Source organism: Puntigrus tetrazona, chromosome 16 (assembly GCF_018831695.1).
Source record: "Puntigrus tetrazona isolate hp1 chromosome 16, ASM1883169v1, whole genome shotgun sequence".
NCBI classification, from domain to species: domain Eukaryota; kingdom Metazoa; phylum Chordata; class Actinopteri; order Cypriniformes; family Cyprinidae; genus Puntigrus; species Puntigrus tetrazona.
Window position 1 is genome coordinate 18,565,219 of NC_056714.1, and position 25,196 is coordinate 18,590,414.

The 25,196-nt window shown below is 37.7% G+C and overlaps 1 protein-coding gene across 3 annotated transcripts; it reads right to left on the reverse strand.

Annotated features, from left to right (window-relative positions):
• Positions 1 to 832: 832 nt before the first annotated feature.
• ptp4a3b (protein tyrosine phosphatase 4A3b) lies at positions 833 to 24,484 on the reverse strand. 3 transcript variants are annotated; one of them, XM_043261485.1, is made up of 7 exons: positions 24,377 to 24,467; positions 17,051 to 17,253; positions 10,168 to 10,785; positions 9,932 to 10,024; positions 6,072 to 6,202; positions 3,838 to 3,912; positions 833 to 3,125 (listed from the first exon to the last, which is right to left on the reverse strand). In XM_043261485.1, exons 3-7 carry the CDS (start codon positions 10,270 to 10,272, stop codon positions 3,008 to 3,010), a joined length of 522 nt encoding a protein of 173 aa, XP_043117420.1. In that variant the 5' UTR covers positions 10,273 to 10,785; positions 17,051 to 17,253; positions 24,377 to 24,467; the 3' UTR covers positions 833 to 3,007. The 3 variants fall into 3 exon arrangements, with proteins under 3 accessions (XP_043117420.1, XP_043117421.1, XP_043117418.1); XM_043261486.1 differs by lacking the exon at positions 17,051 to 17,253 and having other exon boundaries at positions 24,377 to 24,484; XM_043261483.1 differs by lacking the exons at positions 17,051 to 17,253; positions 24,377 to 24,467 and adding an exon at positions 11,784 to 11,944.
• Between the last annotated feature and the right edge of the window lie 712 nt (positions 24,485 to 25,196).

The following is a 25,196-nucleotide window of genomic DNA, read 5'->3' on the forward strand; positions in this document are numbered from 1 at the left end:
ATATGTTGCATATACGTTGTGTATGCATCTGTACATGTCAGTTCTACTTTCTACAGTTCTACTTCTACTACTTCTAATTGTTTATATAGACAGATAGAAATTCATGAATTCATTGTTATTTTATTATTGTTATTATTATTTTTTTGTATTGCTATTATTATTATTTATTAACTTAATTAGGATATTTTTGCATTGCCTACATAGACATATTTCTGCTTAAAAGTATTCAAAGATTTTTCCCCTGCGTGTTCGTTTCAGGGTTAAATCTGTGCAGATCCTCCAAACTCAGAATTTTCCATATTTTAGTGTTTAGCTTTCTGTAAATCGAATATTCAAATTTGTTTTAAAACTGGGTAATTTTGAATAATCTAGATAAATGTTACTGTTTCCAGAACCTGTTCATTTCAGTTCAGTTCTATGATGGTATTCCTTCCGTACAGAGAGAGCTGAAAACCTTTCATTTTATACCTTTCATAAAATTCTTTATACTTCGAGTTAGGAGACAGAAAGCTTGCAAGCACGGTGAAGATGACACCTTTTAAGGTCTGTTGCCACTACTAAACAGATGGACCTAAATACTAGGAAGGTTCTTAAAGGCATTGTATTAGAATAACTGTCAGATCTCATCAAAATCTAAACTGATGCAAGGATTATAATATGCACCATTATACCTCAATATATATATATATATATATATATATATATATATATATATATATATATATATATATTTTTTGTTTTGCTGATTAATCGTTCATTTGTAGATTTTGCGATTGTTACTATAAAAACAGTAACACTAAATTGCATCAATAACAACTCAAAATCTGGTATATGCGCGTGAGAAATAACAGGTTTTTATTAATTTGTAATTAATCCACATTTCAGACTTAATATCTGTTCCAATTTCATAAAAGAGCAATATGTACATCAATTAACTTTTTGTTTGGCATTGAAAAATTATGAATAATACAATAATGTCAATCACTTTAAATATGAACAGGGAATAATAGATCATTAATGTATCACTGTTTAACAAAAACGTGTAATACAATATGTTAATATCAAAGAGGCCACTTCAGATATGATCAGGAAACCAGTGGATCAGTGAATCTTTCTATGGAGTCGCGGTGTAGTTACAGAAACGATTTTTTTATTCTGACACTGTATCATTCAGTTTCTTATTTTGTTCGAACAGCATTCTCGTGGATGTCTTGGTCTTCAGTACCACGAGGTCAGGATAAACTTGAGACCTGGGGTGTAGTCTTGCACCATCCTTCATCACAAAAGCAGGACTAACGATGATGTCTAAATATATTCCTGAAAATGTTACCGTTGATTGTTCTTTTGCTGATCGCATCGGTTTCCAGAGACATTCCAAGATGAACCATTACATTTATTGAGGCCACAATTCATCAAAACATTCCAGATTTGTAAATGCAGACACTCAACAGTAATAAAAGTGACTAAACAGTACGTGAGAAGCCCTTATATATCTGAGCAACACTGAGCTGCTTTATTCATACCTTTTTTCTTTAAATGGGACCCACTGTAAAACCAGAAATGCAAACTTGATAAACGCTTGATCTCCTGTCTAAAAGCTCAGCTCTAAATTGAAGTGAGCTTAACTTTAAATATGTCTGTTTTCCAGCCGTTGCTTTTGTAGGTAATCATGAGCCCAAATGAATATAATAATCTGCAAATGTAACCTTAATCCATGAAACAAGTATTTGCTTATCCTTTTCACAGTCACAATTAAGCAAATAACCTCTTTAATTAGATATTTCCTTAATATTTGCTTCGGATTTCAAAGGCAGAGAAATATGTCGCCATCCCAGATCCAAGGTCTTATGCATTTCATATTAGCAGGTTGACGATGCATGCGAGATCATGTCAGTACCTGACATAGATTCATTACCTTTTATTCCTTCATTCCTTAGGCAGAGATCCTGCAATTCCATTTCATTTCCTACAACATAGAAATAACTAAATATTTTAGGCCTCACTCCGAAAAGTTCCTTCTCAAGTTCCACAATAAGCGTGTCCACAGTACAGCTATGTCAGTGAGAAAGTCACGCATGAGCACTGCGTGCAAATAGCAAAAAAACAAAAACAAAAAACACAGGCAAGTCCAAAAAAATAAAAATTCATATGAAATGCATTATGTGACAACTCCCTCTTGTGGCTGCTGTGTTAATTTAAAACAGAACTAATGAGCTACAATTGTGCTTACTCCTGAATTTGTCCGAGATCACTGCTGCAATTCAGTGGTACAGAAGTGTATCAGATTAGCTTCATTTCTTTTTTTTTTTTTTATGAGCTTAAACCTGATTTCAAAGCAGCTAAAACATCCAGAAACCTGGAAGTCAGGTCAAAGTGTGCGGTTATCCATCCAGGTGCCCACAGTTCTATTAATAAGCAGCCAGTGGTGCAAAAAAAAAAATGAATCCATGATACAACATAGGGAGGAGGAAAAAAAAAAAAAAAAAAAAAAAAAAAAAAAAAAAGCTAGGTTAGGCCACACGCAACCTTCAAAAAAACAAAAATAAAATTACAGCGACATGCATTCTGAAATGTCAAAATTACAAAAGAGAAAGAACAGGGTAGTCAAGCAGTTTCATACAAAAGCATGAGCAATAACAGCAGTGATTGAGTTCTATGAGCAGGCGGCTTGGTGGCCATCATCTTTGGACTGTGTGCTGCTGGTAAAGTGTGACGGCTGGTAGCACAAGTGTGTGCATCGGGCTTATGTTAGCTGTTCACAATAGATTTGTGAACACCGTGAGGATGTGGGGGGGATTGTGTGTAAAGACAAAATTCAAGAGGCTCGTCTTTAACAGCCCTGAGCTGGTGAAGACCCTGTGTGCAGGGGTCTGACATGTACACCAAAAGGGGGTTGAATTCCCCCTCCTGAATTGTAGCAAGAGTTCAAATGCACTAGATTGGCAATTTTAGTCTGGTTTAGTCCATGAGTGAATGGTTCCTTCAGTGGCAGGCTGGTGAGACCGGATCACATGAGGCAGCACTTGCTTTTGTGGTTGTGAGGGTCTTTGAAACGCAGTCTCTGTTTGGGGCGGTACTTCTCCAGGTACGTCAGTTGCTTGCTGTTGATTGCGCCCCGGCGTTTCCTGTGGAACAAAAAAAACAAAAAAAAAAATGGTTGTCAGTTATGTTAACAAAAAAAAGAGATATGAAAAATATATGTACATATACAATTAAGATATGTAAAACCTTAAGTCAATAATAATACATTTATAACAGTATTCTTTTAATTCATTTAAATTGTAATTAATGTTAAACATATGCATGTTTATACAAACAGTATATGTATACATGTTAAACATCAACAGCTATATAAAAAGATATTAATATACTAATATATTTTATATCAATATATTAATTTAGATATAGAAAAGGAGTGTGCGTGTGTGACGAATCAGGACATGAGTTTGTATAATGACACGTATGACAAGGTGAAAGTGACTTTTCAGAACACTGCCCGATGTCCCCACTTTTCAAAGAGTATATAAAATCATTAATTTAAGCACTTTTAGTTGAATTGTTTTCTTTAATGCAATAGCGTTGTTGTGTGCTATTCTAATATTTCATAGTGCCATTAGTGCAAACTGTATTTATAATTTCTTGCCTGCATAATTTGCTCTAATTTGTTTGTGCTGTACAATGAGCTGCATTATTGCTGCACAATCTGCACTGTCTGTCATGTATCAGTACTCAATCATGTACCGTGCTTGTACTGAATTGCTCACTGTATTGTCTGGGTGTTGCATCGCTCTGCCGCAAGGTGTTGGTAATGTATTGTTAGATGTAATGTATACTTACTGTCTGATCAACTGAATGGCGTCCTCATATTTCATTCCACTCTCTATAAGTGCCAGAGCCACCAGCACTGGAGCCCTGCAACACACACAGCGTTTAATACCAGGAAATGTCACCTCAAACAGCTTGCGTGTGTGTGTGTGTGTGTGTACAGCCCCTAGAAACAATAGGTTTTCCAGGAAAAGTAACCCATTCAGCCCTTCTCAGCAAGGATACCAACTAATGCATGTGAGAACAGGTCTGCAGTTACAGCATATATATATTTCTTGAGTGGAAATATGCATTACTCTATAGCTTACATTATAGTGTCAATCACAAAAAGCTACTATATGGCTTCAAGACTTGTATATATAGACCCACACAGCCCAACTACCAATTTATATTCAAAAAGAGTTTATTAAAATTTTTTAATTCGTATAGGTTTAAAATACAATTAAGGTGAGTAGATGACAAAAGGATAGTTCACCCAAACATCAAACCTCTGTCAAAGTATTTTCAAAATCAAAACCATTCAAAATTACCAAGCTTGGAAAAGCCAGGATAAAAACAAAACGCAAAACTCTGACTGTGTTCGTCTGAAAGAAGAAAGTCATATACACCTAGAACGGGGCGCGAGTAAAATATGCCATAATTTTAGGGTGAACTCATCTTAGTCTCAGATTTACTAAAATATAATAAATGTAGATTTTTACTGCGTGTCAGTACCCGTCAGAGACCTTTTCTATTTTTACCGTTTGCACTCAAGGTCCTGACAGCTTTGAAGTCTCCTGAGTGTGGCCCTTTCCAATGCGTAACAACACAAACTCATCCTACTAAAGCAAACATTGGCTCCCAGTCAAAAACTGCTGAGGGCTCCCACAGGAGCTGCAACCTACGTCAGAGAGGCTGGTGCTTAACTTGTTGGCAGAAGCAGTCAGGGGTCAAAGTGGAGGGAGGGCAGGCAGGGTAAACTGGACAGCCATTAGCCTATCATTCATGTAGAACCTCCACATTTGACCGTTTGGTTCAACAATTCTAGCGCCGCAGTTTAATTAAGGTCTGTGTGTTTTGACAGCTGGCCAGATAAGAGGGCAACACCGTGACTACACCAGGATCCCTCGCTGAAAAGAGATATGAAGGAGCAATTAAGAGAGCTGCTTATCATTCGTTTCCTGTTTCGTCTTCGGACGTCAACCTTTTGTGCTTCGAATAATAAACTTGGATTAATATTGTGTGTCCGTTTGGACGGTTGGTTTTGGCACACAACGGTCAGGCAGGGAGAATGGGTTTGACCTGCAGAGAACACGGGCCAAGACTGAGAGGCCTGTCGCTAAGGGGTATTTGGGGTAAAAAAAAAAAAAAAAAAAAAAAAAAAATTGATGAGAAACCAAATGTAAACAGCAGAACTCAAACACTACACTAACACGAGCCAGCTTAAAGCTCTGCCAGAGATATTACACACACAGTCCTTGATTGCATTCTGAGGGAAAAAGAGCAACAGATCCTGGGAAAGGTTGTTGATATGTTTGAGAATTTCTGTAAGAGAGAGAAGCGAGCCACATAAAGCCTGACCCATCAAATTCAGATTAGCATTTGCACGTCTACAACTTCTGAACAGCCACAACAGCAGGCTGGGAAATTACTAGGACTACACGGAATCTGCGCCTACAGAATACTGTTAAAAGCACAGCAGATTTATTTGAACCAGTATTATTTATGCACTATTATTATTATTAATAACTAGATTTAAAAAATATATATATTTTCTGTTTGCATTTTGTTTTAATATTTTTCATTTGATTTTTAATACCTCCAGTAATTCGACTAAAACTTAAGTTTACTTATTTTAAACGTTTTTTTCCCCCCATGTAAGATTTATACTTTTTTCCCCCAGAGTAAAAAAATTAAGCAGTTTATTTTAATTAACAATAAAACTGATTTGAATGGTCATTGTTACAAAAGAGTATATCTCTCTAAATCCTTCTAATTATAGTTTAATAATCATACTAGCATTGTTACACATGCTAGGCCGATTTTCTTTAACCAATTTGTAAATGACCAAAGGTGATATTTTAGCAAAATACTGTAGTAATTATGTTTCAAATAATATGTTTCAAACACGTTTTAAGTTGCCATATCATTTCGCAGCAGAATATTAGTGAAAAATATCTAAATAAATTCAGTGCGAACTGTTTGGAAACACTGTTTGATGAAGTTATGTTCGATTCTTGACTTTAACAGGAAGACCTGACGCTCACCGGCCCAGTCCAGCGACACAGTGCACAGCCACACAGCAGCCTGGATCCTCACAGAATTTATTCTTCAGCAGACTAAGCCAATCATCCACGATCTTGGTAGGAGGAGGTGCGCCGTCATCGAAAGGCCAATCCTGAAAGAAAAGAAAAAGGTGGGTGAGTTCACATCTATAAATCACTACAGATTACAATGTGTCTGTACGTTATTATGTATCAAACTGAAAGGGAAATACTCTTAAAAGGGAGACGCAAAATTCTAGCAGATAAGACAAAAGGGACCAAGTTAAAGGGAAATAAATGACTCCGGTCACCACCAGCAGATGGTGCTCTATAAAGTTTCAGCTTTATGCATCATCTCAGATTCACAGCAGTCTGCGAATCCCTTTGATAATTCTTGTGTGATTTTCACGGGTTCTGCAACAGCAAACATGGCACTCGTCCTGTCAACTCTACCGGCTCAATCAGATGTGTCATGAACAGCTCGATTTAACACCGTGTGCAAGAGCTGAATCATCTGAAATGTTGTATTATGTAACCTGCAAACGGGCAATGATCACATCTTATTCAATAAGCTGCCCCAAAGTATTTAGGTTCTTAAAAAGGTATGGTTCACACTAAAACAAATAGAATGCTACAACTTTCACAGTTCAGAGAAATGTGGGTTATGCTAAACGCTTTACCAGATCCGAACAAACACATACAGTCCAGGCACAATCTGACTAGCATACAGATATTAAAGACTTTTTTCTTTGCACAGGCAGCTTTTCATGGAAGACTGAATCGGAATGATGTTTTAAAAACATAAATGTGCTGGGTCAAAATACACTGACAAACAGAGCATGGTGTTTTGCATCGCTGCTTTCCGAGAAAAGGGGACATTTATAGGGAGCGAGCTGAGGAGACCATTTTCTATGAGGACTGTCTATGAGAATCTCCTGGTTTAAAAATAACATTTTAATCCACTAAGAGGTTAATAGGCCCCTCCTTGTCTGGTATGTCAACAGTAGGCTATTAATTCCAAGAGTCCTTTCCAAGATGGAAGTGCTCTGTACTCTTGCCAGGGCACACCAACTCCAGAACCAGCAGCGTGGGGCCTAATTGTGGAAAAAGGCCCTGGCATTTTCCTCGAATCGCATACCTGCTATTCCTCCAGCAACTCGAGCTTCTGCTTACAAGAGAGCAGGAGAGATTTGAGGCACCTGTTTGCTGTCAACCAACACTTCACTTTCATTACTTCCTTTAAAGGGGTTCTTGTTCTTAAAACCTGAACTTTGGTGAATTGAATACTGACATAAGGCACCCAAATGTCAACAAATCCGCTCACTGATCCGTTTTCTTAGAATGAAACTTTCATGAACTATAGAAGTTTTACGATTTATACTTTTTGGTTTTATACAGTGCATCTAGACTTTTTAGCAAGCTTATGCTTGTTCTGAGAAACAAATGCGATCTAAAATCCACAGGTTAATCATACACTGAAATAACACCACGCAACCTATCAAGTTCACTGAACTTTCCTGATCCAGTGGTGTAAAAATGAGGAGGATGTCCATCTGGAGTTCAGTGAAATAGAAAGGAAATCCCATTCCATGTCTTGACCCCATACAAAACCATTGCCTCATCTCCTCTTATGAAGCGCAGAAGTGATCAGTTTATAACAAACAGAAAAAGTCAAAATGCAGAAAAAAAACAAGTATACTATTCTTAGTTAATATTGTGGCATTCAAAAAACCATTCAAACTGTTTCACATTTCTTCTGCATCATTTGTGAAAAAGTGGGGCAGGACGTGTCTGAACAATGGAAGAAAATGTGCATTTTGCATTTTTCTGTTTTGCACCAGTACTGACGGTGGAGCAATTACATGTTTCGCTTTTAAAGCTAAAAAAGAATGTTTCCTACACTAAAACCCTTCTTCTGCACCAGCTAAAAATACAAGGACAGCTGTACTGAGAAACTTCACAACCAAGGCAATGCAATTAAGGTTTGGAGCAAGCATGATATTTTGTAAGTATTTGGAAAAAAAAAAATACTGTCTTATGCCCACCATCCATCAAAAAAAAAAAAAAAAAAAAGGAACCTTTTTATTTTCATATTTTAAATTGTATTTCTGTGATAGCAAAGTTGAATTAGCAGCAGCCATTATTCCACTCTACTCCTGTCAAATGATTCTTTAGAAATCATTAATATAGCTTCTGATGTGGCACTCAAACATTTGTGTTGCATAATTTTTTTGTGAAAACTAAGAATTTTTGTCAGGGTTCTTCGATGAATAGAAAGTTTAAAAGAATTGCATTATTGGGAATGGAAAAATTCTGTTACATTCTATTTATAATCACTAATGTATACTTCCTAAATAAAAGCAAGCCCTTAAAACCTTTGAACAGTAGCGCACATGTTTGCTTTATATCCGAAAACATTATTCGGTTTCTTTAAACTTCCTGAGTAGCCTGACTACAGCAATACTGGCTCAACAAATAGTGTGAGCTTAGAGAGAGATCTGTCTTGTTCCAACCAGTAGCAGATGGAGTAGCATACAGCAAAACCTGTTTGAAAACAATCATCAATTTAGCCATTACATTTTGTGACTCTGATACAGAAAATACACACTTTCAAGTAACCAAGTACAGTATTCAAACAGGTCGTCCAAAATCTTGAGAAGCAGCTCTTGAAGTTATTCACAAAATAAACAAAGGCACTAAATCCTGTCTAGATTAATGCAGTCATGCTTTTAACAAGCTTCATGTTCTTTTGATGGAGAGCCATGAACTGAAGCATTACATCTTGTCCAGCTGAGCATAAATACAGCAGTGATGTTTCAAACAGGCTCTGTAGTCAATAGAATTTCTCTCTTGTGGAAACTGACTGTTCTCTTGATGGCAAAGAGGAGGAAACATTTACATAACTTCTCACTTCGGAGTTTTTAAAAGTAAAGCCTGGGATGCAGCAGCATGCTGGATAAATTCTCAAAGGCCTTGGGTCAATCCAGGAGGCTTAGAAAGCTATTCCCCTAGAAATCAAAGTTAAATATGTAGTGTAATGCATATGTCTTATTTAATGAGAAGTCAGGCAGAGTGAAAGGACACAAGGTTGTATGAGACTTAATAAAAAGCGCAGAGGGAGAGAGATCAAGCTCCCCTCTGGCTGTCATGGTAACAGAGAAATGTTGACGAGCTAAATTGAAAACATATGTGGATGATGGATTCAAGTGGTAAAAAAAAAAAAAAAAAAAAGGTGAAGGCAGAGAAAGATCTGATGTTTGGCAGAATTTTATTGGATTGAGTAATCAAATATGGAGCACCCTTCAGAGCACCAGACAGAAAGCAACCTCATCTCACTTCATGTGACATCATATCACATGACTGGGCGGCCAATTCATACAGCACCGAGGGCAGTGTAGATATGGTTTGTGATAACCAGGATGAACTTTATCCTACACATGAATCCAGACAGAGGCTTTAAAAGAGCCTCTAATTCGTTACCACAAGCACCACTAATTAGAGCAGCATCACCGCAGCATAGCAGGAGTGTTAATTAAAAGAAGGGTGGCATGGAGTGACACTGGCATGATCAGGAAACTGTCCATGATTATTATTTGCAAGTGACTGAGTACGAGTGCATATACTGTACGCATGTTTGGATGTACTGTTACCATTTTTTATGTGTTAACTGATTATTAGCCAATTACTGTTTTTTTGCTTTAACAAAATGATAAAATATTATTTATAGGTAATTTTTTTTTTTTTAATTTAATCAAAATTGCTCTTTATATTTTATTAAGTACATTAATCCCATGCAGTATTACAAATCAAAAATACCTTACGGATGACATTTACTGGTAATATATTAAAGAAAAATATCTCACCATAACAGTAATCCCATCCTTTTCCAGCGGTGTCTTATCGTAGGTGATTTCACACACACGCACCACTGTTGTTGCCCCATACTTCTTCAGATCCTGTAAAAGTACTTATGATTTTAAACAAACCTTTTGAATTTGTTCTTGGTTGTGGTCTATTTATGTGTGGCATTATGTGTCACATGAGATTAGTTGCAGTTATTTTTCAGAGTAGCAAGTATGTCATCTTTCATGTTTCTCACCTCAATGAAGCTGCTTAGTGATGCATTGGTTGGGTTGTGCGTGATGAGGAAGCGCATGTTTTTGTAGCAGACCTCGACAGGAGCCGGACGGTTCATCCTGGCCATGCTGGTGTCCCTCCACACTACAGAAGAAAAGAGCACCCAATCCGGGCCAGGATCCACACAGCTCCACTCACAGTATGGCACTACTCTGACCTAGAGCAGTTTTACAGCAGATGCACTATCACAGTGAAAGTGTCAGGGATTTGCAGGATCCTCTGTGACAAATCACTACTAATCAGTACGTAAATCTGAAAGCTGCCTTTCTTGGTAAATCGAGGCGACAAGCGTCTTCCCTGTCCTCTTGATAGGGACACTCTGCGGGGCAGCTAGATGGGTGGAACAGAGTCTGGTAGCTAAATGCCAGGTGCCACGATGCCAATTAACCCATTTGGCGCACAGCAAAGTGGTCAGTCAGAAAGACCAGCAAGAGAAAAGCAGAGAAGGCGTATCTCTGAACATTCAGTGGCAGATTTCGGGCATGTCCACCCGTGATCAAGCGATGCGATGTTGGGCGTGGCAGTAATCACCGCTGCCCTGCCGGAACTCCATTAACGAACAAGAAGCTGGAGAAGAAAGCTGTTGAGAGAAGGCAGAAAGAAAAAACATTTTATACAATTATATACCAATCATATATAAAATTGTTCTATGTAGTATCATATATAAAACATTTAAGAGATTTAAAATAAATAAAAATGTATAAACGCCATGTTTATAGACGAATGATTTTGGATTTAAATGGACAAATGTTAAAATTGCAAAAATCCAACTAAACTAAAATCACAAATTCCAATATTTAAGTTGTTAAAGCAGAAGTGGGTGATTATGACATTTAAGAAAAGTTTAAGAAAACTTACTTTTGTACTTAGAAAAAGGTGAATAACACAAAAGAGACACTTGAATTTGGTGAACATAAATTTAGCATTACAATGGATAAACCGGTTGCAAAAAAACCCCAACATGTTCTTACAGCACTAATGATGAGGATACTCAATACATTGGACAACACAACAACAGCACAATTTAAAACAAAGATATTGATGCTCCAATTAAAAGACACAATTCACCCCAAAATAAAATCAGTACCTAAGATGTTTAAAGATATTAGAGCAAGTGTCAGTCACCATTGACTTTATTAAATATTAAAAATATGCAAATGACATGTAACGTCTAGGCTATCCTTTGTTTTTCCACAGAAGAAACAACCCTCCACAGGTTTGGAACTACATAGGGACAAGTAAATAACAATTTTCATATTTGGGTGACACGTCTTTAAAAAAAAATGACACATAGAACAGAAAATGAGAACTGCAGACCATTAACAGCAGATTGCTTTTCTCCACTGTCAAACTGAGTTCAGCTGCGCTAACTTCTCAAACACTTTAGACATTTAACAAGAACATCCACCTAAACTTCATGTGGTAGACATATCAAAAACACACTACACCAGTGAGGAAAAAAAGCAAAATGTAAAGAAACCTTAGTTACATGCCATTTCCCAATAACGCGTGAGAAAATCATGAGAAACGACTGTGTCTGATCTTCCCCTAGACTCGTGAGAGTCCCCCCCCCTTTACCTCTGTGACAGGCTGCGTTCTGCTCTGGATTAAGCCCAGGACTCTGCTGGGAACAGTGGAGGGTGAACAGTTGCAATCCGGAATAACCGTCTCTGCTCTAAACCAGTCGAGGCTGCCTTGGCTTGCCATATGACAGTGACAGCACACTCCGCTAATGTCACAAACAAATGTACTCGTAATGCTCTTAGGAGGAGTGGTGACCAGTCCACCCCCACCTTTCTCTCTCTCGCTCTATCCTAATATAAAAATAGCATGGCCAATGAACCTAATAGGTAGATCACGTACGCTCATGTCTAACGTTTTAGTGGCTGGTTGAGATACAACACACTGCAACAAGAACACAAAGAAAGTGCTTCCATAAAAAGTTTACTGGACTGCAAGCGGTATAAAACTCGCGTACCTTTATATTCTGGCCTTTCATTTTAAGATTTTCACTCCTACTTTCATTCATACATCCAACAAAATAAAATGGGTTCATTGTAGTTTGGACCAGAAAACAAAACTCTTCAAAACATCTACTTGATGTCATGACATGAGGTAGGGCTGGGCAATATGTCGCACAATATGTTTATGTGCATCTCGTCAGTAAAGCTGGTTCTTTGATTAACAGTAAAATCTCTATTACCGGTTTTCAAATGAAATGGCAGTGAACACAGATCCGAAGTTCACTGGCAGGCTATGTAATATTGGGTTCAGTATCACAAATCACCTCTGAAACTGAATGCGATATTGAGCAGCCTGTCAGATTCCCCGCTAATCAAAGAACCAGCTTTACTAACAAGATGTGCATGCATATATTGTGTGGTATATTGCCCAGGCCTAACATGAGGTTGAATAAATTATGCATTTTCATTTTTGGATGAAACTTGTCAGAGATTTTATTTTGATACCATTTTTTTTCTTCATGAGGTTATCATTCTAATACCCAAATCATGTAAATCATGTCATGTAGGATTTAACACAGATAAGAAAAAAGACTCTCCACAGACTGCCACCCCTTAGTTACCCTGCCACGCTTGTTGAGGGCTTAGCACATCTTGAGCCAAATCCTTTTACATAAAGCTTGAAGGTTGGATAGGCCTCTCTGGGCACTAGTGTAGTGTGTTTTCAGGTGCTCTGTTGGTTCTGGGGTAAATATAGATACTCCAACCTATGAATGCACGCTAATTTTAACTGCTGGCAGTCTGTTTTGTTTTACTGTAATTTTGTTCCTTAAAAGAAATTTAAGATGGCAAACATGAACCGGAGAAAGAGAAAAATTTATTAAATAACTTTACCATGCTAGCATTCACCAACAGATCCTGAATTAACAAGATTCTGTGATCAATAAGGCTTTTATAAACAGGTTTACACAATAGGCACTGAGAAAAAGTTTAGTTTTTTTCCCAGAAGTCCTGGCTAGACTTCAAAAAGGCCAATTAATTGAAGGATTAAATGCAAATGACATCATCCAGGGCAAGTGTTCCAAGTGATTAAACAAACACAACACATGACTCATCTGGGCCAAAAAGTGAGAAAGTGCAGGAATCTATTTAAGCAATATAGAACAAAATGGTATATTGTGAATATTGTCAAAGCTGAAGGCCGTTTGGCAGCATATTAAACATTCTAGATTGAATATGAAGAATTATTAATTTTGGAATTAAAAATGAATGAATTTATATTATATAATATTTTGGGCAAAATGTATTATTCTCATTAATTAATAATTTTATGAAACTTCACAGGTTCGGAAAATTTGGTTAATGGATCAGCATCTTTTTCACTATACCACAAGAAGCAGACTACCTCTTGAGCCTGCAGTGACGGCTCTACTTTGTCCAAAAAACCAAAAACAAAAAAAGTGACAAAAGTGGCTTGCCAAGGGAACTCAACTGCCACAGTAAACAATCTGGAACACTTGGGTTCTAGAATCCTCCACAGATTGTTTACCCAGCAGACTGTTCTTAAACTGAACCATGCAGGTATTTTTTCAACAGCCAATTATTTTATACGAACAACCGTAAATCACAAAAAGGAACAAAAAGATTGTAACATTTACTAAATCTCCAGACTCTAACTCAAGTTCTAGAGTTTCAGGGGGATATGAACAGAATGTTTAGAACTTCTGCTGCTAAATGAAGGCAATGTTTATTGAAGGTAAGAAGCGATATGGAACACTTCCCCTCTGCCCCACTCAGCTGTGCTCAAGTAACCTCTGCACAAGAGCTCCCGTGGCAAGCTCTGCCAATGCCAATGGGCAGCAAATGCCACACTGGCAGCATCACCACACACTTTCTGGATCATGCCTTGGCAGCAAAGCTGGGCATGATAGTTTTGCCTTGAAGATTAAAAAAAAAAAAAAAAAAAAAAAAAAAAAAAAAAGACCGTATTGAAATTATGTTTGAGATCAAAAATGACCAGACACATTAACACTTACTCGTATATTTAAGGATTTCATATGGACAGAAAACCAAATGCATTTTCAATGACATGGCCACTACTCAAAGAGTGCGGGAGGTGTTAGTTCATTGAACAGGTCTGCAGGTGTCTTCCTGTTGGCGGGGCTGAACCTGTATTTGACAGGTGAGAGTGTGTTGAGGACTGGGCTGGCTTTGTTCTGCCTCGGTTCGGCACTTGACTGGAGAGGTACTGCAGGGCAGGAAGGCTCTCATGGCCACCTGTGTTCTAAATATACCTCTGCCAGCTGTCACCTATTAAATTTAGCCAGATCTGAAATGAAAAGGGTCGGGAGTTAAAGATAACTGAGCACTTGTTTTGAAACATGAGCATCCACTAAGAAAAAAGCCACTCAGAAAGGTCTCGCCTTTTACAACTGGATTAAATAATTAGCAGGAAGAAAATAATTAATCTTACACACATTTCTTTGCCCTGTAACTTTATAAGGTTGGACATCTGAGTAAAGATTCCAGGGAGCTGAGATAACAGGTGCTATACCCAGAATTTAAATTAAATTAAAAAACTATTTGATGGCAAACTTTTTCAAACTGACAATAAATATAAAAAAAAAATCTGCCAATGCAAGTGGTTGCTTCAAAGATGTCCCTGGGGCAGAGGTGATTTCTAAAACAATTATATTTAAGGTAGAATGTTCATGCAACATAGTGACTTAAACAGGAAAGCCAAAACCAGAATTTACAAACAAATTAAGTATAAACATTTGCCCAGTCAACATGCCCTCAATATCAACAAAAAAACTTTCCTTGAACATAACATTTAGGCTAATTTTGCATAATTGTTTTTGCATATTTTATATCATTTTTATTCCAATCGGTGCATTCAAGATACAGAGTCAATGTGTTCTCTCACATTCATGACCTTGGCCAGCATCCTGCTCTGACAAATGAGAACACCCAGTACAAACCCTAGTGTGCTTATTTTAAAAACTGCAGGTTGTAAAATTGATTGACAATTATTACCTTTAACACCATGCAAAGATCACGCTGCACTAGGATAAGGTCACCATGACCAAAACAAATATACATACTGGTTATATCAAGACACTAAACTGGCAAGACCAGGACTGGTCCAATTTCCTATAAAGTGCATTCGTTTAAGGCATTAACCATGCAATATTACTTTGGTATATCGACAACATGACATGATGTTACAACCTAGGACATTACACTTTACTTTCCCACAACAACTCCAATCACACAGAAAAGACATTTAAAGTATGAATTCTTTGTTTTGAGCCAAGAGGTCAAACTGTGATTTCATATCCTCTTTTGGTCAAATATTTTTAAACTATACAAATTTTCAGTTTAAAATTCAACAATAGTATGCAGACACTCCCTAAACTAGATCAAATTTTTATTGTGACCCTTTGGTGCACGTTAAACACGAGCACACGCGCACATGTTGCACTGCATGTAAGTGTGGTGTGCAATTTGTTACCAGGCAAAAGGATACGCATAAGGAAGTACTTTAAGGGCAAAACCGTACCACATGAAGAGGACTCAATCCTTTGATTTTAAACAGAAATAATGCAAGCATATGCAGTTAGCGAAACCACATGGAAAGCTGGATGTAAAACGCAATTACGGCATTTCCAACTGCGTAAACGGAGGTAAACAGACTGACAAAATCATTATTCATATCTACACAAAATTAGAAATCACATTCCGAGACATTCAAATGCGTGTCATTCTAAACTATCGATTTATATTTTGACAAAGATCAGATAAAACTCAACTTCACAAAGCTGAAATAGTGCTTATGTCCAGATGGCATCAATAACATCTAGACTTCAGAAGAACATTTCACTCTCAAGTGTCTCTAACAGCACTAAACTTTATTATAGTATTTGCAGAAACTAAAACAAGATTTAAAGAAGAAAATTGGTTTTACAAACTACAAAAGTGTACGCATTGGTATTTGTTCTCTATAGCAACATCCCCGTGATGTCAGAAGAGATCTGGGGTTTTATCCTTATCCTATCTGACCTGCAGGACCCAGTGTCCCTCATAACAGAAGAGATACGAGCAGTGCTGTAATCCCTGTACACTAAACACTGAGATGATCATCATCATCATCATCTCTTTTCCAGTCACATGACCAATTCAAACAAATCAGATCATTCCAAGCAAGTTCTGATACAGGTCATTTCTCCAGAGAGGAAAACACTGGATATATCTTCAAGAATCTAGTAAATACATTACAAGTATCTCTCATTGGATTCCATGCAACCATTCTGCATTAACTTGTGTAGTTTGCCTGATATTACTCGTCTATAAAACTCACTTCTCAAATGTCATTTTAAAATGTTTTCTTAAAGGTTTTGTCATTTTCAAAGGTTAGTTTGGCATGCATATTAACATATATCCATTACATTTGCCATGAGGCAATTTCAATGGCATAAAAAGGAGTTTCAGTTCAGTAAATCTGACTGAAGGGTGGTGATTATATAATGCATGTTTAATGTATATTTAGAGCTCAAATGCATTTAGATTCCAAACCAATTAGGATGTATTTATTAACAGTCAAAATTAAATAAATAAAAAGTATTTTACCAAAGAGTGACTTTTCCAAAACTGTAGAACTCTCAAGGTCAAAGAACTATGCCTTGTAAACCTTCATCAAACAAACTCGCATGCAGAAAGGACTACAGGCTGTTTTGCATAGTTCCCATCTAGCCTTTGAGGAGGTCCAGTGAATTCAGAAACATCTGAGGCATGTTTCCAACCGTGCTGCTCATGGTGCTTTGCTACTCACGCAGGACATAACCATATAATTACTGGGCCACAAAGTGTTACAATGCATCTCACCTTCACTTAAGCCTTCCTTTCATTTCTTGTGTGTGGAGTTCACGGGAGGAAACGGAGACAGAAGACATGCTGTGCGTGCATGCTGGGGAGGCTCCCTAGTCACCACCTATCGAAACTCGACTCTTTTCCAGCTGGCAGACCAGATTTAAGCAAAAGATTCCTCCACGCCTGGTGTTCACCCCTGCAGCTGACACATGAAACATCTATATAAAGAGAACAAATGCTGTATATACTTTTGTACAATCATCTGGTTCACATACTGTGATTTTCAGAAAACAAACTGTCATGAATTAAAACAAAATAAAAAAACCTGAGTGACTGAATTTAGCATATTTATTTGATATGGGGTCTTTTGCTATAAAAATGATCAAGCTCCCAGCATCAGCATGGCATCCGATTAGCAGACTCCAAAGCGTGTAAAGACTTGGAATGGAAACCATTCCTTCAATGGCATGCTGCCTGGGAATTTCTTTGTCCAGTTTCTAAATGTAAATTGCTGCACGCTTACTAAAGTCAAGAGTACAACAGTAATTGCAATTTATTCAGAAACCTCCTTTCTAGGAGTCATGATGGTGATAGAAAAATGAGAGATAGGAAGGGAAAATGTGTTTAAATGCACATGTTTTGTAATAATTTTATTTTAATTTAAATAAAAGCAAAGTTATAGGGTGTAAACGTTTCGGAGAGAACAGAAAGCACCTTTTTTCTCAATCTCTGTTTGTATGAGGGAACAAATATGTACTTTTTTCAGGCATATATAATGACATATGTTTAGGCTATATCATATCAAATAATCATTCAAGATTAATATTTTTTATTTCTTTGTAAAACAAAAAAAACAACAACAATATTTAGTAATAAATAACGTTTAAATAACTTGTGCGGCGTGTAATAAAATGTACAATTTGCAAGACAATTACACACAAGACCAATAACTGGCAGATTTATCTTCTGAATAATATGGTTCCTTAGACCACCAAACATTTTTTGGTTATTAAAAGAAGGTTCGCTCGTTCAAAACAGCTGCATTCATTCTTTCACTGGCTGTTCTGATTTAAATCTAGTGTATCTGTGTGCGTCTTGCACAAGTTCAATGACGCTGGTAGTGACTATTCTTTCCAGCCAATCAGTTATTAGCTGTATGTTTTTGTACTGATACAGTACGCTTGGAACCTAAAAAAAGTACCAGGTACAGCTCCCAGTGGAAAACCCCCCAAAAGTGAACCGTACCGTATCATGCAGTGGAAAAGCAACATGACACATGGAATGCTTATTATTGAACCCTGCAACATCTACTCAGAATGAAAGCATCAACAGCCGCATCCAACATTCTATCAAACAACAATGAAACCCATTTGGGAAACGTGTCGATCACTGTCTCTGAGAAGTCACTGGATGTTCTCGTGGATTCTCCCAAGGATGATAGAAATAACTTATGTTACAGATGGGTCTTAACAAGCCCCTTTGGGTGTGCCTTTAAGAACATGTCCTACTTCTTCAGGCCCATCTCCTTTCAAAAGCAAGAGTCCAGTGACAGCCCCATCTGTCTACTGCCAGTCAGCCTGTACATTTCACACCATCGCTCATTACATCTAGACCTGCATGAAAGATCTGCCCAAGATAGTCCCACATCTGCGGCCAATGGAGGAAGATCAAAATTGCACACCAAAAGGTCAGGAACTAGTCTATGTCCTAGTGGTGCTATCAGGACTTGAAGCACTTTAACACAAGAAGTCAGTCTTGTGTTTATAAAGATACAAGCTCATATCAGTTACAGGATGCAGAATCAGACTGCTGACTCATTATTACCACAATCAATCATTTTCAATCATTTTTATTTATATAGCGCTTTTAACAACACAGGTTGCATCAAAGCACTAAACAGGCACATAGGTACACAGTACACAGAGAACAACATCTAAAAATGACATTTAATGGCAGTTGGCAAATGCTATTGTTGAGAGTATATCAGTTGCTTCAAAAAGTACATAAGATTGCCTCAGTAAAGAATTTAAAAGGAATATTTCACCCAAACATGAAAATTACCCAACATCATGTTTTTCATTCACTTAAAAAAAAAGTTAATACGATTCAAATTGTAAAAATAAGTAACTATTATATTTATCTGTCCATATCAAAAAAGTCGCAGCATCTCACAGTCCAAAAGAATCACACTAATTCACATGGCAGGTCTACGTGCACCCATTCACTCTGGATGGATCAGTATAAACACTGGCTCTCTCAGAGGTCACCATGGTTCCAGGTCAGCCCTTTTTGGACACAGCTGCTGGTGCATAATCAGATACTTGTTTGGATTTTAGATTGATTCATATCTAAACAGTTCAAATATGAGCACAAGATGACGTAAAAGCACTTTGAGTTTACTGCAATCAACTGTCCAACATGCATGACATGTATGTGTGTGAAAACTGCATGAGAAAACCAGAGAGAGAATCATGATACTGCATCACCTCAAAATCCATAAAACATATGATAACTACAGTTTACACTGGAGCTCAGGGGCTTCCCAACTGCCCTGTGGACTACTGTTTGTTTTTTTTGAGACAGGGTTGCAAGCCCTGCACTAGATGAATGGAAATGATGCTTGCATAGAACTATTCCCACAAAAGAAAGATACAGTTGTGCAGAACTCTATGGGATCCCCACAGGAAGCATTTCCCTTCATTGTGTCTCTGTACGCTGGCCACGAGGAATCCCCTGGGAGTGTTCAGACACCAGCTTGTGCTCTATCTCTCTCTCCATCAAGTTTATCCTGCTCTCTCTTTTTGACTTCACCACCATGACCCTTTATCTCCCTGTGAGGTACTCACCACCCTTTTTTTCCCTCTCAACTACCCCAAGCACACGCAGCCACACACAGTGTCCAGATCTCGAGCAGATCACCTAAGAGACAGTGTGAGAATTATGGAGAAATCTTATTAAGAAAGCATTCAGCCTTAGGAAATTATCCCCTCTGTCTGTGTGTATAGAAAGTGAAAAAAAAACATATGCTGGTGATGACTAACTTAAACCACACATCTTAAACATAAAACAACATTGTTTTAGCACAAGATGATCAGAAGAGGACGATCTTAACCTTTCAAACAGATGCTAAAATCCACAAGATATAAGGGACTAAATCCCAAAGTGTTTTTAGGCATAGATCAAGTTATTAGGGGTGGGAGAAAAAAAGATTCTCTGATGCATCTGTGATTCAGAATCAATTCTGAGGTTTTTTTCCCCCTGCATAATGTGTGCACTCAAGATGAAGCGGGCTTTATTGCAAAAAATTATGAGCAGTGAGTAGGGCTGGGTGCTATACGGATATGTAACTGTATTATGTTGTGCCACAATATGGATTTTGCTATACCGTGGATACAGTTTCATTTTCAGAGATTTCATTGGATAAACAAAGATATTTTCCACCCGCCATCATTACGGCATCATCTGAGAGAGAGAGAGAGAGAGAGAGAGAGAGAGAGAGAGAGAGAGAGAGAGAGAGAGAGAGAGAGAGAGAGAGAGAGAGAGAGAGAGAGAGAGAGAGAGAGAGAGAGAGAGAGAGAGAGAGAGAGAGAGAGAGAGAGAGAGAGAGAGAGAGAGAGAGAGAGAGAGAGAGAGAGAGAGAGAGAGAACATAAATCACAACTGGATGAATATTGCTCCAAATGCACAATCGCTTTTTATTTTGACTGATATCTATTCTGGAACTACATACAAACTCTTTGTGTTTATTTAACCTAAAGCTCAATTGCAGCTATAGTTGCTTTAATGCTTTTGGTAGTCTTTTAAACTGTGTTTATTTCAAACAGAAATAATTTTAAAACATTACACATCTTTAACTGTCAATTAAAAAAATCAAACTGAATGCCCAAAAGTGGCATCTCCACCTTAGCAGAAAAAAATACAAGAGAATGTAGTCAGACTAGTTTTTCAAGAAGTTACCAGTATGACCTGTTTCTCATATTTCTTTTTTATTATGTTCTTTCTGAAATAATATTTTCTCCACATCAAAAGTTTTTAACATCCGAACTAAAGAGATCAAATGGACTCACATCTAAGGGCCCCTTTACACCAGATGTTAACATACATTGGCATCAGCAAATAGTTAAAAACCTTTTTGTGACTTAAAAAAAAAAAAAAAAAAACCTCTAAGAGGGACTTCTTTTACGTGTTCATATATGTCTAATATTTAGTGCAAAAAAGTGTTGGTCTTTAAAATAAATATAGCATAAATATATTAAAAATAAACTAGCAATCTGACTAAAAATGTCTTATTCGCTTTGAAGTAAATGGCTCCTATTACAATAACGTACTCAATGCTTGCATATACAAGTGTAAACCAGCAAACATGACTGTATTGTGCTTTCTGAACCCAAAGAGTGACCTTAAATGCCAGTTTAAGAGAACGGGGACAACAGCTCCTCTGGGAATCGCAGCATAACCCTTTATTTGGCAACAGTGCAGTTCTGAAACCTCTACTACTCTCTTCCCTCTTTCGCCTCTTTATGTAGCTGTCAGGCAGCCAGAAACTGCCAGGCACCGGTAAAGTCAGATCAAGCCATTTTGATTGACAGGCAGAATTGCAGTGGGAGAGTCCTGTGGCTTATTTCTTCTATGAAACTACTACTATTATGTAGCAGCGAGTAACAGGTTTCTAAGACTCCGGCCCTGCGCGACTTTGTTCTCAGGGAGGAATTCCCAGCAGCAGGCTTCAGTAAATGCATGCCGGGTAAATGTCACATACCCTTGGGGGCCGACTTTCCTCGAATGAAGGAGCTTGCTTTGATTAGACCCACTGCGCTTCGGGTTGAATAACAGAAGTAACCCTCTAATAAAGAAAACACAAACTACAGCATCTGTGTTGAAATGGAAAACAGACGGGGAGGCTGAGGTGGTGCTAAAATAATGGGAAACATAAACAGAAAAAAGGCTAAATCAAAGAAAACATTAACGCCCCCCACCCCTTTATAATCTCTCCCTTTCTTACAAAGCTTCCAGCTTCACTCACTTTTTCCTAATAAAAGGGGAGTAACTCGCTTGCCGTGGAGGAAGCCACCCCTTGCCCCATGGAGGCAGTTTACGTCATCAGTTCAATTTCAGCATACTGAGCCAAGAGAAACTCTTCCAACATTCCATTACTAACAGCAGGGCGGGTTGGTGACCTGCAGCGTGAAGTGCACGCCAGGTAGGAGGAAACCCATCCCAGCCTAAACTCTTCCTGCCTGACTGATTAGAGGTGGGCTTACCCTCTTGGCCTGCACCTACAGGACATTTCCACTGCGAAGAGAGATGACGCAATGTTTGTTTGCTTAGATGAACAGTTAAAAGCAACGGCAGCGAATCAAATCAACTATGCAGGAATGGCAGGCTCACGTACGAGTTCCAAGAAACATACCATAAGGTTGTTCGACTGTAAAACTACTAGACGCAAAGACTGCATTTACGTAACACCTGCAGTCAAATACCAGACAACAGGAGTTGACCTTTTCTGAGAATTTCTCACTTCTCCAGAAATGACGGGAACCTCTTTATCAGAACCATCTCCCACAAAAGCCTAGAGATTGTGTTTGCAAGCCAGTTTTAATATTTAGAGTGAGTCTCCGAATAGCAAAAAAGCATTCTCGTATCTAGGAAGGAAAATCGCTTTTAAGACGTGTAAATCACGCTTTCTATTTGAATTAATTATTTTTCTTACGCCAAGAACAAATTAACTTAATTTTGACACATTTATCATAAAACAAAGCTTAGTATCTTAAGTCATTTTGATTCTCAAGTAAATACATCTTGATTTAAGAATGTTTTAGTAATTGTACTGGAAAACAAAACTAAAATACCGAGTAAGAAAATGATTTCTTTTAGCAGTTTATTAAAAGCATCTGTTGAATGAATAGCTGATGCATAAAAAATATTTTTGAAAACTAATTTCATGTTATGAAATCTATAAATTCGAAATGACATGAGGGAGGAAATCACTTTAAACAGTCCAGCGATGCAACCGTAATGTAGCAAAGTAAAAAAAAAAAAACATGGCAAGTGATTTTAATTTATATGCAAAAAAAATATACTTAAAATGTTTTAGATGGAGTTTGGCATGTCACAACACCGGACTCTTTCATGTCTAAATTACAAATCAAACATTTGAACCTTGAAAGCATGTCAGCTGACTCGCTCAAATGTCTTGTATAAATATATGCATCTTGTAAATGCTTGTTCAGGATTTTACAGCACCTTAAGTTAAAGTCATAAACAAACCAAAACACAAAAGCAGCAGAAATGCTCCTTCTGTGCCAAAGCCAACAAAACACAATTGAAAGCTGGAACGCTTAAGACGGACTCTCCACGCAGATCACATCTCAGCAACGACAGCTTTTTGTTCCCTTCTACCAGCATACATTTAAAAACAGTCAGCTACAGCTGTGAAGAAAAACTGAAACATGAACTCGGGATAGATAACCCGGCACAACAGAGCTCTTTAATCTGGGAACATCTCTTCCCGATAACGCAAATCGCAACTTAAGCAGAACTGGATCACCTGGCCTTTCGAGTGACAGAAACCCGCTTTCGTGCAAATAAAAGGTGCATCTTTGGTAAAGGTTTAAAGACTTGAAACGGGCAGGATACCAGACAAAGAGACCACACGCATGCACAAACCGAGCCTGATCACAACTTGTTGCTTTTATTGTGCGCCACTATTTATAAACCTAAATAAACGTGTCCGCTTTGTCAAGTAATTTTAATGCATATCCAAAGTTAAGAGAGGTTTTCTTTTACTTTCTCCATCGTTACGCGATAGATGGATGCTGATATGCGTCCAGCTGTGCCCCATTCTATACACAAACGGGTTGAGTTTCTATCACAGAACAATAGAGATACGTTTATTATCTAGGTGCTGCTTAATTTTTAACTAAACACGAACACGAGTGCTTAATTTAATCGGTGCTGCGTGAAAGAAATACCTCCACACACACACACCGTTAGCAGCTCGCTAACGCTAACAGCCCCTCAACGCTTTTGTTCTGAAAACGCCGGTAGCAGACGGCCACTTTCCTTGACAAATTAACTTTCCACACGGCATAAAAACCACATTCATAAGATAATACGTCTTGCATTTATTTAACTCGATGACGTATCAAATATACGCGAGAAGTTATTGACTATAACAGCCCCGAAACCAAACAATTATTCACTCAGCGCGCGCTACCCATCGTCAAAAATAAAATTGGCGCGGATCAACGGAGCACACGCAATTTCACGGAGCTCTTAAACACATAGTTTTGTCGTGGTAGGTGACTTTCTGCCGATATTCATGTAGATTTTTCATACTCACAGATTTGTCAGACTCGCTCCATGTGATTCAGCGTGTACCCGTGTGCGCGCGTGTGTACGGGTGCGTGTGCGCACGCGAGAGCGGAGATTCCCCTGCTGCAACCATGGAGATGTAGCGTCACCCAGAGCAACCGAGAGGGAAGGAAAATAATGCGTAAAAAAGAGATTAGAATAGACCTTCAATATTTAACCATAATCATGTATATTTAATTATCTACATATTAATTCTAAACAATACAATGCTATTTTTTGTGAGTAAAGCTGATAACGTGAGATTAGTTAAGAAGTTCATATTTTGCGAATTTTCAGTCACAATAATTGAAACGTATAGAACGTACTGAATTTAGTCAAAACTGTAGTAATTAAGTTTAGTCACATTTACGACAATACACACAGGTTCTAATCTAACGCGCTAATTAGACTAAATTATAAAAATGCACTAATATACTAATATTGCGCCCTCTAGCGTGCAGTGATGAAAATATGTCAGTGGGTCATGTGAAACTTATCTAGTCACCTGAAATTTTGCTTACTTTAAATGTCATTTATATACATTTTCGCATATGACATTATTACCGAAATGCCCAAAAGAACATTATAATACCTAGATGTCTTGCAAAATATTCATTTTCAATGGGATTTTTAGTTTTAATGTAACTTCTTTAGTATGCCATCATATTCATAATCTTTAAATATCAGTAATGAGGTCGTTAGAATTATCGTTACATAGTTCTTTATAGGTTAAGTACTCTGTCTGGTTGAGAATTTATGCAGGTCATTGCCTAATAAAAGATGAGACTCACATATGTCCAGCAACAGAT